This window comes from Mugil cephalus, chromosome 11 (genome assembly GCF_022458985.1).
Source record: "Mugil cephalus isolate CIBA_MC_2020 chromosome 11, CIBA_Mcephalus_1.1, whole genome shotgun sequence".
Lineage (NCBI taxonomy): Eukaryota > Metazoa > Chordata > Actinopteri > Mugiliformes > Mugilidae > Mugil > Mugil cephalus.
This window is the reverse complement of record NC_061780.1, coordinates 17,750,015-17,766,870: the sequence shown is the minus strand read 5'-3', so window position 1 is coordinate 17,766,870 and position 16,856 is coordinate 17,750,015. Positions and strand designations below refer to the sequence as shown.

At 43.8% G+C, this 16,856-nt stretch overlaps 1 protein-coding gene across 1 annotated transcript in view; it reads right to left on the bottom strand.

Annotated features, from left to right (window-relative positions):
• The window catches only part of znf407 (zinc finger protein 407), a 145,767-nt gene that overhangs the window by 44,013 nt on the left and 84,898 nt on the right, over positions 1-16,856 (bottom strand). The window contains exons 6-8 of the mRNA XM_047598393.1: positions 15,149-15,315; positions 5,680-5,763; positions 3,193-3,313 (exon numbers count right to left, since the gene is read on the bottom strand). Of these exons, the coding sequence (XP_047454349.1) occupies positions 3,193-3,313; positions 5,680-5,763; positions 15,149-15,315 (372 nt within the window). The remainder of the gene's footprint in view (positions 1-3,192; positions 3,314-5,679; positions 5,764-15,148; positions 15,316-16,856) is intronic.

Here is a 16,856-nt window from a genome sequence, read left to right as displayed (position 1 = left end):
GTAATTGAGAGGCGCTTCGTTAGAGGAGATTTAAATGTGTTTCTTTGTGTGTTAAGAGTTGGGAGGGAAGGGGAGGGGAGGGGTATCGGGATCACTGGTGCTATCTGGGTCTCATTCTGCCAAGGAGGCCTAGTTATCATCATTAATGCCTCCCCGTCCTCCCTCATCTCTCCCTTCACTTTACAAGGTCGCAAACCTTCCTGGCACCGGCAGTGAGCGTGTCATCCTCAAAGCCGCCGTCGCCTTGACTTGAAACATTATTTTAACAGGTAGATTGAGACGTGGAACGGCCGCGGCGGCGTTCGATAAACAATAGCAGCCCCGGAGGCACGGTAACGTGGCAGGAGTCAGAGGCTACATATCAATTAGGTCGTTTAAGATGCCACGGTGACGTTAATGAGAAAAAAATATAATAAAATTCAGCGCCGGCGATAAAAATGATTCATTTAACACTACAGTAAAGAAGTTTTGCAGCTTGCATAAATAGCTGTAGAATAATCAAATAGACATCATTAATTGACAGCCCAGGACTCCCCGCGTAATATCATTAGAATATTTTTACCACTATTCCATGACTATAATTATCCCCCTCTATTATCTATCTCTGTCTGAATAGTGGATGAGTGGCATTTGATACATCAGTCACTCCGGGCTCATTTCCATGCATTTGAGGAAGAGGCCATGATGGGGATAACATTATATCAATTGAGAACCACAGATGACGCGCACAACATTCAACACCGGATATTGTAATGGAGTCAATCAGATGTATAGCTGCAGAACCGATCCATTTTCTATGAGTGGGGTGGGGGGTGAGCTGTCAATCACACACAGCCGCGTATTTCTTTACGACTGCATCGCATTTATTTCATAAGCAAGGCTTGTGTTGAAAGGTCAAACGTGCTACCTCATCTAGTAGCTCTTTATCGTGGTCAGGCCACCAGAGACCTCCAGGTTTTAAACATGTATTAGCAACCCGAAGGCGGGTTGCTAATACAACCCCCTCCAACCCCGCCGTCGTCTGAGGCCCCAATATTCAATTCCTCATCCTCACATTAGTAAGTCAGCAAGGCGTTTTCACGGCCCCACCCCCACCTTTCGCCCCCTTCCCTCCCCTCCGGACCCCGTCGGAACCCTTGGGGCCACCAAAATGTTAATTGGGCTTCTAATTTACTGTTTCATTTGCCGCTATCTGTAATGATCATTATGTATCAGCGAGGGAACAATGGGGCCAGGAACATTACTCGCCCTGCCGTATAATACCTTTCTGATAGGGAGGTTACTTCAGTTCAGCGGATTGATATTGTTACCGAAAATTCCACCTGAAAAACAGCGAGTCAGTGATCTCGGTTTAGGCCTATACCACAAATAATCTTCGGCAGTTAAAAGCACTGATCTGGTGAGACTTTCTGATTAGAATGAACGAATACCGTATGTACAGAGCTGTGACTTTTTCTATCGAATGACGTGTAGAATGTTTTTTTAGCATGCAACATTTAGTTATAACAAACATGTAACCCATAGTAGATCTGAGTGTGACTGGACTTTAGCGGTTTCATGAAGTATTTGGACATAAATGGAAAAAAAAAATAAAAATAGACATGTAAAGTTACAAACGATTAAGCTATGAATAATGTTTTGGCAAAATATCTAGTTTATGTTAGTGTAGTCATTGAATACTTTGGTGAACTGATCACTAAACATAATTTCTGCCAGTAAGCTGTCACCATTTTATTCAACAACATATTTTACCATGAAATATAAAGAAGAGACTTCATGAGGAAAGCTGTTATTTACTTTATCCTGCCATAAGTTAGCATAAATAGCATTGAGCATGACTGAACTATGCCTTGTTGTTTTGAAGTTGGACAGTAATCAGATATTTTCCGGTGAGTTGCTCGTGCACAGCGGCCGAGGTGGCTATTTTTATTTTATTTTTTTTACAAAGTTTGCATTTTATTTGGTGTCTGTTTAAAAAAAAATGCATACCTAGCAGCAGGAACCGCCTTACTTGGGAATGACCATAAACATTGTGACGCACGGACATATTTCATGCAAATCAGCGTAACGTCATCACTTAAGCTTGTTGCAGCCCTCTGAGAGCAACAAATGTCCGTACAAAGTTTGTAAATGTACACCAACGAGAGTCCCATTCTCTTGGGAATGCTGGTGTAAAATTTCATAGCAATGTGTCTACTGGTTGATGAAATATTATATAAACACAAATATTACAAAGCCTCTTACCTTATATTAAAAAACAAAAGCCCTTCACTGGTTGATCCTTGTATGTAACACGCAAGAAAGAGTTTGTGAGGCTCAAGGTGATATAATCCTTTGATAATTGCAAAATAATAGCCAGACTACAATTATTACTTGTCCTCATTTCGTTATTTTGTGTGTGTATGTGTGTGTGTGTGTGTGTGTGTGTATCAAAGTTAAACTGCATGCAAAGGGGCCGACGAGACAAGTGTCGAGTGCTCGGCTGCAGCGGAGCAGGTGTAGCAAGCTGCTGAAATGACTTTGTCACAGAGAGGAAGGAACGAATGAAAAGTACATCTAAAACCAATGATGGGTTCGAGATCATTCCCTTTCACACTCTTCGGCCACAACCTGACGAGGAAGCGCCGGGGTGAGAGGAAAGGGAGGAAGACAGAGGGAGAGGGGGATCGAGATGGAGAGAGATGGAGATGTGCGACGCCAGCCAAAACTTTTTCAATTTCACCGACAATTTCCTGTGTAATTACTGATGTGGTATGATGGTGTTTTAATGACAGGGACCTGCCAGTGACAGTGATATTGTGTGTGTGTGTGTGTGCGTGCGGAAATAAGAGTGTGTGTGTGTGATGGGGAGATCTGGCTGGGCCTGTTGATGATGGCAGAGTGATGAGATGGAGTCGCGTTGTGGAGATTAGACCTGTCTGCCCTCCACCTCTCACAACCAAACTTCACACACACACACACACACACACACGCGCACGCATTCACACACAAAGCCCCTTTCCACCCAAACCACCCAACAGTGCCACCTGCTATCTCATCATCACACACACTTTCTTATATACACCCCCCCATCCCCCCTCCCAACACATCCCTTCCAACCCACCCCCCCACACCTATCAACCCCCCTGATCATCAGTGCCACAGCGGCGGCCATCAACGCCACCAACCGTGCGCGGGCCAATGAGCCGGTACCTGTAGTCGCACCAGGGGCAGCGGTATGGTTTCTCCCCGGTGTGAACGCGTTTGTGCCGAGAGAGGTGGGACTGCGTGGTGGAGGCAAAGTTGCACAGCTTACATTTGAAGGGCCTCTCTCCTGCAGGGTGGAGGGGTGGAAAAGATAAAGAGACAGACAACAGCGATGAGACCGACATGACAATCTGATGGGAGACGACAAACACACAGTTAACACATTTGCAGAGGCTACAAGTGACGCGACTTAGTCCGCGATGTGATGCTGTACTTTAGCTTTATAAATTCTGGAGTAGGAGAGGTCGGAGAAATATTTGGTCACTCTGCTAACAAGTTACAAATGTTTCATTCAAAGCCAAAGAAAATCAGTTTGAATGTAAAAGATAAAAGCAGCGGAAGCTATTAAATGTAAAATTGAGACGTGAAAGCAGTTGAAGTGTCACTTCGCTGTCAAATAAGGCGCAATCACATGTATTGTTCTGTCGAGGAAATGTCTGTCAATACATATGTCGATACATAAATTGTACAGAAAATAAAGTCAATAAAAATAAAATAAAATAGTCAATAAAAATTGAATTAATTGAATGAAAATTATATAAACTTTACATTTAATTGAAAACCACACTCGAGCCCTGATGAAGAGCCGCACTCTGCCTCTCCTCTGGAGCAAGCTGCAACTACGTACGTAATTTCCAAAAAGATTTTTTTTTATTTCCTCAGACCATAGCACACTGTTCCACTTCAGCTCAGTCCATCTTAAAATGAACCTCGGCCCAGAGGAGCCAGCGGCAATTTTATATCGTTCATATTTTTTTTTTTTCTTGGCGAGGTTTAACTTGCATTTGTGGACGCGCCGACAAATTCTTTTTTTATTTTTATATTTTTAATTCAGTGAAAAATCACTGCCATTCAATATTGGTTTTCAGGTCTCTCATCCACGGAGATTTCTCTGAATATTTTGATTAAACCCTCACATTTAACACTGGTGAGTGTTATCCTGAATTAACTGAACTATCTGCATAAGCAGTCCTTCACAGAGCAGCGAGCCCATCCTCGTCTTTACCTCGGAAAACACTCAGCCTCTCTGGGATTCTCTTTTTACACCCAATCATGTTTCTGATCTGTTGCAATTAACCTCATTAGTTGGGAGATGTTCCACCAGGTTTTTTTTTTTTTTTTTTTTTCCTGTTTAGCCTAACAAACAATTGTTGCCCCTGTCACTATTTGTTTTTGTTGCTTGCATTACAACGAGCACCTATGAAAATATGAAAAAAAGAACAAATAAAGAAATTTCACAGTTTAATACTGTTTAATTTAATATGTAGCTGCTGTATCAGTTTCAATTCATCACTGAATTCCATTTTTCTTTACATTTAACAGTTTTGGTAAACGAGGTTATATGATGAAAAGGAGTTTGGCGTCAATCTAAATGGGGAATTGAAGCACTTATTGTTTACTGATTATGATGAAGAGACAACAAGAGAAACAATAAGTCTTAATTCTAGCTGGTTTGGATATTTTCAAGTGTCCACATTGTCTCCATTATTAACATGAAATGAAATGGATTCAGTTCCTTCGTTGTACAGTGTTAATTGCCGTCTCACCGACATTTTCACACTGAGAATAACATCATAATCTACTCACTTTTGGCAGATTGTGTGCATGAAAGCTGGGAAATGTGAAGGGGCAATATAATAGCACAATGTGACTTTAAAGTGGCCTTTAAATCTAAATCCGTCATCAGTCAAACCTCGCCAAGAAAACTGCGCCTGCGTGACAACGGATTCGAGTGTGCAGCCAAATCAACGGAACTGACACATGTCAACACAGGAGAGGAGGGCAGAAACCGGAGGTTTCGGGGGGGAAATGGCTAGAAAAACTAAATGAATTATGAAAACCTAAATGAATATTTATAACTGGATTCTTGATCGTTGGACGCCTGCCAGACAACGGTTAAGAACAGCATTTGTTTCACTATCTCAGTTTACCAAAAAACGCTCGTTATTGACAGCCTATCTGAAAAAGGCAATTTCCCTAAGCGACAGAATGACATGGTGAAATGATAACTGAAATTAAAAATCTCAGATTCAGTCAGCCATACTGGTACACATGCCTATCACCGACAGCAGCCTGTCACACTGATGTGCCTGGGATGTGTGTGTGTGTGTGTGTGTGTGTGTGTGTGTGTGTGTGTGTGTGTGTGTGTGAGTGAGAGGCGGCAAACAGATGCTAAAAAACTGTGTGGCTGTTCAGATCTCAGAGTATCAGTTTCCATCCAAGATTCAACCCTCGTATCGTCTTCCTGTCGAACAAGCAACTTTTATCCTCAGTATTGGACTTTTCTTTTCAGTATGACGACATGTATATAAAGCTACGTGATATACAGACATTTAAGACTTGTCATATTTGACCCCGAGGACAATACGAGGGTTTAGAATTAGTCTTTAGATAAGTTTACGACGAGTTCGGGAGGTGTGCGTTGTTTCGTACCTGTGTGTTGGCGTCTGTGTTTGGTGAGGGCGTGCCTCGTGCCTCCCGCGAAACCACACAGGTCGCACAGATAGGACTTTTCTCCTATAAAGGGCAGATTGAGAGAAGGAGGGAAAGAACATTAGGTGTATCAGGGATGGAGAAAAAAAACAGCGTGACTGATAGACTGCAGGTACCTGAGGAGAAAAAACATTTTTCAATGATATTCTAAGCTCCTCTCCTTTGTAGGAGGCTGGGTCAACACCTTGCGCTGTTTTTCGTGTTTTTTGACTTGTTCCTAAACCGTTTTTCGTACATTTTTGAACTTGTTGAGCTTTGCAGAGCAAGAAGATGTAGATTCAAAAACATAGACGGTCGTCCAAAAGCTCAAATCATTGCTACATATTACGAACAAAAGTTTAACCAGAGAATGAGATGACTGACTGATGCAACCGGCGGCTTTTTGACCTATTTGATGTGTTGATTACTATTACGAATCAGTCAGAGATCTCTCTCTCTCTCTGATTGGCTGTTTGTAGAACCAGTGCACGAGAACTCGAAAGACAAAATCTCATCTCATCTCATGTCATTATCCAGAAAGAATGCGCTGGAAGCCAACTGATCTGCATCAACCAGGAGAGGATAGCTCCTTTTGGGTTTGTAGCATCTTACTAGCCTCAAAGCTAAAAGAACGTATGTCTCTGGTGGCCGGTGGCTGTAATGCAACCTTTCGTCTCAATTACAGGTGACATGAAGTTACGCCAAGTAGTTCTTGGCGTCTTGACGTTTGGCGCGTTCATACCTTAAAACTTAAACCTCAAAAGGATATTAAACTTTTACTATAGATGAGTTTAACATGCATTTAGTTCGTATTACCCACTACGACTTTGCACAGCTACAGTTTCAGTTGTGTTCTTTCAACTAAATAAAAGACTCATCATACTTAATAAGTCACTAATTCACATCAGTTATAATTCTGTGGGGAAAAAAAAGGCTGTGGGTAAACAGTGAGACGTTTTCCGAGGTGCCGTCGAGGAAAAGAATTAATAAAATCTGAGAGTTCAGACAAAGAGGAAGGAAATAGTGAGACGGGGGAAAATGAGTCAAAGGGGAGAAAGCGAGAAAAGAAAAGACAGACTGAGCAGATGAGCAGAGCGTCTAGTTGGCTAACAGATGAGCCGAGCAGAAGTCACAGATCACTAGTGTATATCCATCAGAGCTCTCATAGCTAACTAATTCCTCCAATCAGATGGATCCGTGTAAATATGTCAAATGGGGGACGGGAAATTGCCAGTGTGGTTTATTGACTGTGATAAAATCTGAAAAGCACCGCTGAACATAATTACATACTTGTCAGAGCCATAAAAATTAGCTTTATTATCAATGGGATGGTTTTGTACAACTTCATTTGGGGGCGATGCCTTCCAGATGGGGAGCGTGGAGAGCTTTTTTACACTCCTCCTCTCTTCTCTGCATCTGGCTCTGTCATTAACAGCATGATGGTCTCTCTCTGTCTCTCTCTGCCTTGCACGCAGGCAGACACACAATCCCGACACATGCGCGCACACATTTGTGATAAGACTCACTCTGGGAAACACATGTACATGTATATATATCTTAAAAAAAAAAAAAAAGCACACAGATGTACATGCAAATCCGTGCACATAAACAGACACAAATCAAACTGCATGCAGTGTGATATACAGTACGGATGTCGCGTACGCCGCGCGCGTGTACGCGCAGCTGAGATCCCCATCACCTAAACAGTCATCTAAATGCTGATGTTGAACTCCGGCTCTTGCCACACACTGATAACACATTTGGGTGACTCTTCCAGCTGGGCCTCAGCAGTGCTCCGCTCCTCATCTGCACAGATAGCAGCTTTCAGCGAGTCCACAGAGACAAAGCAGCCTCAAGTTTCCTCTATTATACCCATTTAAAGCCACTCGACTGTGAGAAGAGTTTTAATGCAGTGCCACTTAGAGGAGAGAAAAACAGCCTTAAAAAAAAAAAAAAAAAAAAGGTGCATTTGTTAGTCGACTCAAACGGGTTCACTTTTCAGTCCCGGTGTGGATGGCCTTTAAAGGAACAATGTTATCTTATAAATTAATGTCTATTCTGCGCTTTTTTTTGTTAAGGTTACAAGACATCGCCTGCCTTAAATACCTGAAAAAACCCATGTTTTACAGAAAGTTAGACACTTTATATCTAAGGCTTTTGAAAACGAAGGAAGAAAATGTCACGGTAATGGAGATGAGATCTTTGATGAGCAGAAATATTGCAGCAACGGGCACCACGAACAGCAGCAATGGAGGAAGACTCTGTGAATGTGTTTTGTATTTTTCTGCAGCTGTGGAGCATCCGAATTCCAAGGTACATGCAGGAGGGAAAGTGGTATAAAGTGGTCAAAATGACGCTTGTAGAACACAGCACACATTTAAGATTGTGGCCTGAAAACGCTTATGGAGACCAGAGTGCAAAACATCTTGTGTATTTGTTCCATATAATTCAAGTGTTGTTAGAGTTTTACCACGTTGAATATCAAAGAGTAAAAACACTGAAGTTAATCGCTCAGTGAAGATTCTCTGTCATCCGGGTCACGATACGCCCAAAAGCAAAAGCTAAAACAAAGGCAGCTGGATTTGTTTGAGTTTCATCCAAGTGGCTTCTTCAGTTGTAAGTGACCGGTGGGGAGATGTTAGCCAGACAAAAGAAAGAAAGAAAGAGGAGTGGACCAAAAATCTAAACAGTGTTAATATCTACCCCCAAAGCTGTTCAGCCCTATTTACACCTCTAGTCTGTAGTATTTTAGCCATTAATGGAGTAGGGTATGTCTGTAAAGCTGGAGACTCAGATTCAGAGCCACAGTTCTGGACCTGCAGTTCTAGGCCCCTTGTTTTGCTCGCCAGCGCCGATCAAACAAGGACATGAAACAACGGAACAGACACCAACGTAGTATATGAGTACATGTTTAAAACATTAGAAAAGTCATCCATTTTTTCAATGCATTTTGAGGGTGTTTTGTGGCATACTCTCCGCCATTTTTATTTTACGTTACTCGTACGTCATCGGATGTATTAGTTGCTTTGGTTCAGCGGCTCTGAACGGAGATGGCAGTGAGAATGGGGTTAGCAACACTTCATGGGGTATGATCAAAAGTTTAAGACCATAGCTCAAAAAAAAGAAAAAAAGAAAAAAGAAAATGCCAGTCAAAACAGAAATTAAAATGTCAAAAAGATAATGGGCTAACATTCTTTAAGCCTAACCCATTCTTAAATGTTCGATCAGCTGATGAACAGAGTAGGAGAAGGAGGCACTAGAAATGTCTGCAGACACATGCTTTTGGATTAATGGGTTGTTAGAGTGCCACTAACTGTAGGGGGAAAAAAAACAGGACCCAGGTAAATTCTGCACCTCCAATTGCAGGTGAGTATTAATCTCAACTAGACCCTAGTCAGGTGACTTTCAAGTGTGTGCCCCCGACAGTTAAACATCTTCATGAAAACCCAACTCAAGTCCAGTGGCTTTTTATTTTAGTCTTTTTTTGGGATAATCTCCTTTGTCATGACCGTGTAGGTAAAGGTTTATCATCTCACAAAATAATAAAATGACACCACAACCTTCCACTAACTCTGTATCAAACTTAGCCCAAAACACTATATTTGGTTAAAATTACTTTTTTCAAAAAAAAAAGAAGAAAAAACAGAAACTGTTATTCCTGCATCTCTAAACCCTACATGAGCCACTTAGCATCTGGTCAGACCATTTCTCCCTACCAGAAAAACAGCGGCAGTCCCTCCGACCCCCCGCCCCCACCGCCTCTCCATCTCTCATTACACCCAACGCTACAAGACCCCACCACAGAAAAATCCATAGTCATCGATCCCTACGCCCAGCCGCGGTCGCCACAATTATTCTTGAGGAGGAAACGTTGGCGATAAATTACATGTGTGCTTTTCATCTGCTGTTCTGCGGGGCCGAGCCCTCCGAGGACCCGGGGTGGGGACAGCGAGGTGGGGCGGTGGAAGAGTGACGCGCCGCTGTCAACACAAGAAGATCAGCCTGTCTGAAGCAGCCGGTGGGTGTCGGGGGGTTTGGCGGGGGGGGGGACCTTCCACCCAACGTAACCCTGCACTGACTGCAATCATTCGCGGTTCAGGGCTAAGCTAAACATTTAGATGTAACATTAACCATAAAACTATGTGTTTATCCTTTAGCAGAAACTTTTGAGTCTTAGCCTAACCTGATCTCAAACATCAATCCTCCCGTGTTGACTCGCAGAGGTGAAGGCCAGACGCAGAAAGCTGCAAACAAATGTAAATCAGGGCCAGAGTCGCAAACATTTGTTACAGGGAAGGTACAGCCTAGCACCAGATGACTTAAAAAAAAAAAAAAAAAGAAAAAAAAAAGAAATCACGCTTCCTGCTAATGCGCCTGCACCGAGAGCCCTTAAACTTCTCGACTATTTGAATATCCCCCATCACTTCTTCTCGTTTGTTCCCATGATACACCTCAACCCTCAGCCCTTGCCGGAATTAAAAATGCCTTATTGCGAGACAATAAAAGAACTTTGAAGTCAAAACATACAACCTCTCTTTGCATGTGTGTGAATATACTGTGTATATTCACACACACATATATATATATATATATGTATCTGTGTGTGTGTGTGTGTGTGTGTTTTAAATAACCCCGGAGGAGTCTGCATGCAGCTATAATTGCCTCCCTCATTAGTTATGTTTTAGCAGGAGCGGATGGGAGGGCAATTAATTTTACCGCTTAATTTTTGACACGGAATCCGCTGCTGTATTGATGTGCTCGCCATTTTGGGTCTCATTTTTCAGGGAAATTAATTGACAAAGTGCGAAGATTTATCAGCATATCGCCAGATTAAGCGACAAACTGAAGCAATGAGGAAATCAATTGTGGCCCTGTCGCTGTGTTCAACCCTCCCCATGCGCCTAACCCCCCCCCTTCCTTCCCTCCATCCCTCCCTCAACCATCACCACCACCACCTCCCTCCCGACGCTCGAGAGCCTGGGAAACGCTGGGTGGGTCAGATGCAGTGCACTTATTTATTTATTTGAGTCGCTCATTCATCAGCCGTTACAAATGACCCTGGCGGCTGACGACCACTGAACACCCTCCCTCTCCATCGCCCCCCCCTCACCCCCTCCCTCAGACACGACTGGTGTGTGAGCAGGGAGTGATTAACATAAAAAACACACAAATCAGATGGGAACAATGAATCCCGTTTGAGGCAGGATAAGAGATGAGGTGTTAACTTTTGTTCTTTTTCTAGGAAATGTGTGTGTGTGTGTGTGTGTGTCTGTGTGTGTGTGTGTGTGTGTGTGGGTGGGCGGGGAGCGTGGGTCTCAGCATGTCACAGCCATCACACTGTATCCACAGTATGACGACATTTTCCACTAGAGTCGGTTGCTAGTCTGGATATGGTGCAATGCAAAACATGCATTGTTGATTTTGCCTTTATCAAGGCCTTTTTCCCATTAGCGCACATTTTGAGTTATCACAACAGGAAGGGTTCAGGTGAGGCTAAGTTCTGTTACCGAAGGCTCAGCTCCGTTCACTGTTCCTGCAAGTCGCGACAGAGACCCAAGCTGCACAGCGAGGGGATCCCGCAAGTAGCTCCCCCTCAATGGAAGGAAGTCATTTTTAATGTTATGAAATCCAGCTGCGCTTTTTCCACTGTGACACGCTGGAATATCTGCTGTGATATTCCCGCCCGGCCCCTTAGCCACTGACAAGCTTCTCACTCGGCAAATACAGTGTGAACTGTCAAGGTGGGAGCGGATTTACCGGGTTAACTGTTGAAACAATGGGTTTGCAAAGAGAATGTAACCAGCAGCATCACAAATTAATTATTATTATTATTTTTTTTTTTTTTGTAAATGCTGAAAAACAGTAAAAATAGATTTCAGCTTCTGTGTGGGACCTTCAGGAAACCTCCCCCGTAGTTTGAGGCGCACCTCTGCAGAATTGCAACCGCACGTCCAAGAGATTCAAACCGTGACAACTGTGATGAATTTGAAATGCACTTTGTCATCTCTCAAGACAATTCCCCTTCCTCTCACCATGAACTGGCCTATGCACTCTGCATAGATCCCTTCCAGGAATATAAACTGCCCCAGAGAGGGAAATGCAAGCACAAAGATCATCACTTTAGAAGACATAGAAATGAAGGATCAACAAAGCAGAGTTTGTTAGCTTCATTATTATAATCACGGTCAGGAAACACACAGACCAGCCCTAACTGTATGACCACCTTCCTAAGATTGTGTAGGTCTCCCTTTTGCCTCCAAAACAGTTGTGACTCATCAGAGAATGGACATGGGCCTTCTGAGTGTGTCAGGCAAAAAGTGAAGAGGTTCTTAAGGATGACAGCTGACAACTGACGCTATGTCATGGCCTCCGTAGAAATGAAAGACTATATGTTGCAACACACGCAACACCTGTGACTGGTCCAAAAGGTTGTGGTTCACTCAGTGATCCAACAAGCACCAAAAAATCGCGTTCAATTCTGCCTCCTACAAGTTTAACCTTCAGCACAGTGGGGAAATAACACTAGTAACAAAGTAATGCTGAGTTAGGTAGTATTACACTGTTTAATAAGATATATTTGCAGTAACTGAGGCTCAGAGTGGGTTTGACACCACATGCAGAAGTGTCCTTAAGGAAGACACCGAACCCCCAGTTCCTCCCAGTGCTCATCCCTGTGTTTTGAGCATTACATAAAAACAAGACCTTTGACATTTGTTCTTGTATTTTACATCCAGGAAGTGCTACAAATCGCTACAAACCTGAATGCAAAAACGCGATAATCAAGAGCTCGACGAGCCAGTCATACTAATCTCCGATCGCACAATCGCTTGTCAGGGAAGAGACTTAGCAAACAGTGCAAAAATTACTCAAAGTGGTATCTAAATGCTGCACGTGCATTCACGACCCACCGTTTAAACATATATGCAGAGTCCACCACGAAACTTATAAATGTATGTGTTTTGGTAATTACTCTCCTAAATTATGTGCGTGCTCCATTTCATGGCTCAACCTATGCTCAATCCGTCTCACGGCGCCACAGCACGATCATCAACTCTTGTCAAGGGATTAGAAATGTTATTTTAAGGGCTTATAAACCAATTATGCACACTTGACGTGAACTAAGTCAAAGCTTGAAACCGCGCTGAAGACGGTGGAGGGATAGACGTTTACACTTTACAACTAATGAGGTACATGTGCGTACCATTACAGTCAGCTCCGGTAGGGACGCGGCAGTTAGTCATCGCCCCTGCGAGCCCCTACGCAACCCGCACACACGCACTGTAACTCCCGTGCCTTCCATTACTGACTGCTCTGTTCCCTGGACGGATTAGTTCAACTTTTAAATCGTCCTCTTATTTTATTAGTATTGCATCTTAGCTCGGCGAAGGAGACGATTTATAACCTTTAAACAGATCACACCCATGCAGATAATATTTCAGCGTGTCAGGTTGGCTGCTGGAATGCGATTGTAATGATTGTGTAGCTGTAGCTAACCGTCCGACCCGGCACCAATTACAACTGGCAAAGGAGTGTCGGAGGTCACATCAGAGCAAATTGCGTTTTTTTTTTCCCCGTTTTTTGTTGAGCTGGGGGGGGGGTGATGCAATCAAGCCAGATGTTTTCGCTCACGAAAATGAGGTAGATTCAGATTCGGGGTTAATTTTTCTGCTTTCACACGTTCAACCTTGATCTTTCAAGCTCTCTTATTAAATCAGTTCTTCCCTTCTCAATCACTTCACTCAAGTCTGTGTACCGAACGACTCGAGCAAAGACGCGCACAAGCCCACCGCCACCGCCACCACCACCACCACCGCCACCCCACCCCTCTTCGGGTGACAGCTAGGTGACAGTGTGACGCCAGCCGGCCTGATGGGGAGCGATGAGAGCTGGAAACAAATGAAAATAAAACGTCTAATTATGTCAGAGGCACCTTGACGTTACATCACTGCTAAAACACATTTAAAATAACATCCAGCAAGTCTTACGCTGACGCACACACACACACACACACACACACGCATACACACAGCAGGCGCCCGTGACGGATGGAGGGCTCTCCTGCAAGCGCTCAGTCAGGCTGTCAGGCCACTGGCTGCTGCTGCTTCTGTCATTGACTTAAAAGGGCATCAAGGAGCCATGTGTGGGACATTACCGAGGCCGAGGGGAAACTGCTGGGCTGCAGCATAAAGACACTTTCAAAGAAGCTGACTTAGACTCCTATCGGAGGGGCTATTATTCAAGACAGTAACCTCCCACCGCCCACCGCACCATCTGTCTATCCAAAGTTTTTATTAAGTGAAAAACACGACTTGGAGCAGTCCCACAGTGTTCTTTACTGTATGTACAGCATGGGAAACAGCGCTCCGTGAGAAAATGCCCACTTATCCCAGAGCTGAGATTTCAAGTCTTGTGTTTCATTGCCTTTTTTTCATAGATATGTTTTGGGAAACAAAGTGAATAAACTACCATTTGTTCTGAGGTTCCACATTTTCTTTCCAAAAATGACTGGCTACACCCATATTACACCCATCACACTTCCATTTTTAACCAGAAAGACGGGAATATAAATCTAACATCCAAAAGATCTCTTTCACCGCGTCATGGCAGCGAATATGAATGAACGAATGAAGTGTTTATTTTCCCTTACATCTTCCTCTATTTCTCGTCACGGAGAAACACACACGCCGGCTTCAGCAAACAGGAAAATATTCTCAGATGGATTTGATCAAAACACACACTTGCTGACCAGCTGGATTGTGGGAACACACACTTGGTGACCAGATGGATTTTGGGGGAAATAAACATGACAACCATTTGGAACTGGGGAATACACACTACCTCAATTTCCTCGACATGCAACCCTCAAAGTCTGGAGGACGGCAGAAAACAAAACAAACATTCGTACGAACATCCCCGCGCTGTTTTCCTCCCCCCCTCCGTTTGGCTATTAATCGGCTGGCACAATACACGCCAGCGACAGTCCTATCGGGATCAGGAGGTGCGTTTAACCATTTAACGGGCGTCCGCAAAGCTGCCAAGAGCCAGTTCTCGACTTTCTCTGGATGTTGCAAATCGGTACAGATGGACAAAGTTGTGGCCATTATCAGCCAAAAACCTCCGTGTATTTATTCCAAACAAAGCTGTGAAGATTCATAATTAATGTGAGATTTTCACAGTTCACATGAACTTCATTTCGTTGAATGCTCCACAGCTACGGAGGGACGAGAAAGTACATTTTGTCTGATCCAAGTTTAGTCTTTCTTGACAAATAACCCTTTGTCCCAGACAAAAACAGTGACTGCTTGCAGAAAGCAAATCTAATAAAATCTTTTTTTTTTTCTCTCTCTCTCTTTAGAGTGTCAGTCCGTGTGTTTATGGAGGAGTAGGGGTAATGGTTCGCAGTGGAGGCTGCTAGATCTGTGTCTCTCACCAGTGTGCGTCCTGTAGTGGTCCTTCATGGCTGACAAACTGAGGAAGGAGTAGTGGCAGGACGGCCAGGCGCACTTATATGGTTTCTCCCCACTGTGCAGTTTCATGTGGTTGTTCAGGGCCCATTTTTCACTGAAGGAGCGCTCGCACAACTCGCATTCAAACTTCCTGCAGGAGAATAAGAGAGGCAGAGGGGATTCAGAGGAGGGGGTGGGGAGAGGGGGGGAGGGAAAAAACAAAACAAAAAAAAAAAGAGTTATTTACTGATCCCAAAGCTGACGTAAAACGCTAGAAAATCTACCCTGCGAGAGAGGAAATGGTGGTTGCCGGGTACTTGCGCTCACGCCCCGCGGAGCACAGGGCCATATGATTGCGCGCTGTACATCTATGACCAAACACACACACACACACACACCACAGAATGCAGCTGGCTGCTGGTGTGTCATGTCTGTATAAGCAGGCATTGATTTTTCTGTCCTGGCCTGCCACCTCCACCATTTATTCTCTGCTTTGCACCAGGGCCCAGAGGACTAGAGAAATTCTGTTACAGTCCACACACACACACACACACACGCTCACTCACACACACACACACACACACTCCCTGCAGGGCCAGTGGGGAGAATAGAGTTCACCTGTCCAGTGTCCCTGACCACTTAGCTAGGGCTAAATGAACAGTTAGCAACGTTTTACCTCCCGCTTCCCTCCTCTTAAGGCGCTTGTATTTAGAGTTTCCCTCCGTCTAATCTGCTCCACAAATACATTTTCATGATTACTGTTTGACTGCTCACCCCGCTTTGGATTCTCAGCATCAATCCAATGAATGTAAAGCATTATTATTTATTGTTCGGTGTTATTTTGTTGTGTAATGCCGACAGCTTCTTTTGAGAATCAGCGCAGGGCAGAAAAAAAATAAAATATATATGTGTGTGTGTGTGTGAATATGCATGTCATTCTGTCTTTGCCCTGGACATCTGTCTGTTCTTCATGCAGACGCCCACGACTGTGACAGAGAGCTTGTACGTTTTTTTGTTTTTTTTCTTAAATATATTTTTTTTTAATCAGTGTGTAGGATGCTTGCGCCTATATTCATCTGCTGCGTTATTAGGCTTCAAGAAACACACAGAAGTGGAAAAACAATAGAAAAAAGCCCGCGCTTGAATTAATCTTTACCCCCGCGCTATAATTTAGGCGCCGAATGACTAATGTGCGAGTCATAAACAAATGAAGTCGGGTTTTGGGGAGCATTCGTCTTGCGGCGCGGGCCATGTTATTTTAGGGAGGGCGGCTGTCTTTAAGTCCTGATTGTGTCGCTTAATCCCCGTGGTATCTGTTTCATAGCGAGCAGCATGACACTCACCTGAACAAATAATGACTCCAAGCAGCATGTAGCATGTGTCTGAATCAATAATTCAAACTCATACATCTTCCTTACTGGAAGGAGGGGTGGCAAAGGAGAATGAGAGGGAGGGAGGGAGGGAAGTGGGGGGAAAAAAGGAGAAAGGAGGGAATTAAAGATGGGGAGGTGGAGGGAAGTGGCAAGAGGGAGAGGAAAATGCGTCCTGGCTTCCATATCAATCTATATGCACCATGAAGATGAATCTAAATGCGATATGGATGACGTCCTATGGCGGTTGAGGGGACATTTTAAGCTCACTTAGCAGGAAGGATGGAGCGGCTTTAAGATGGCGCCTTTATCACCTGGCTCG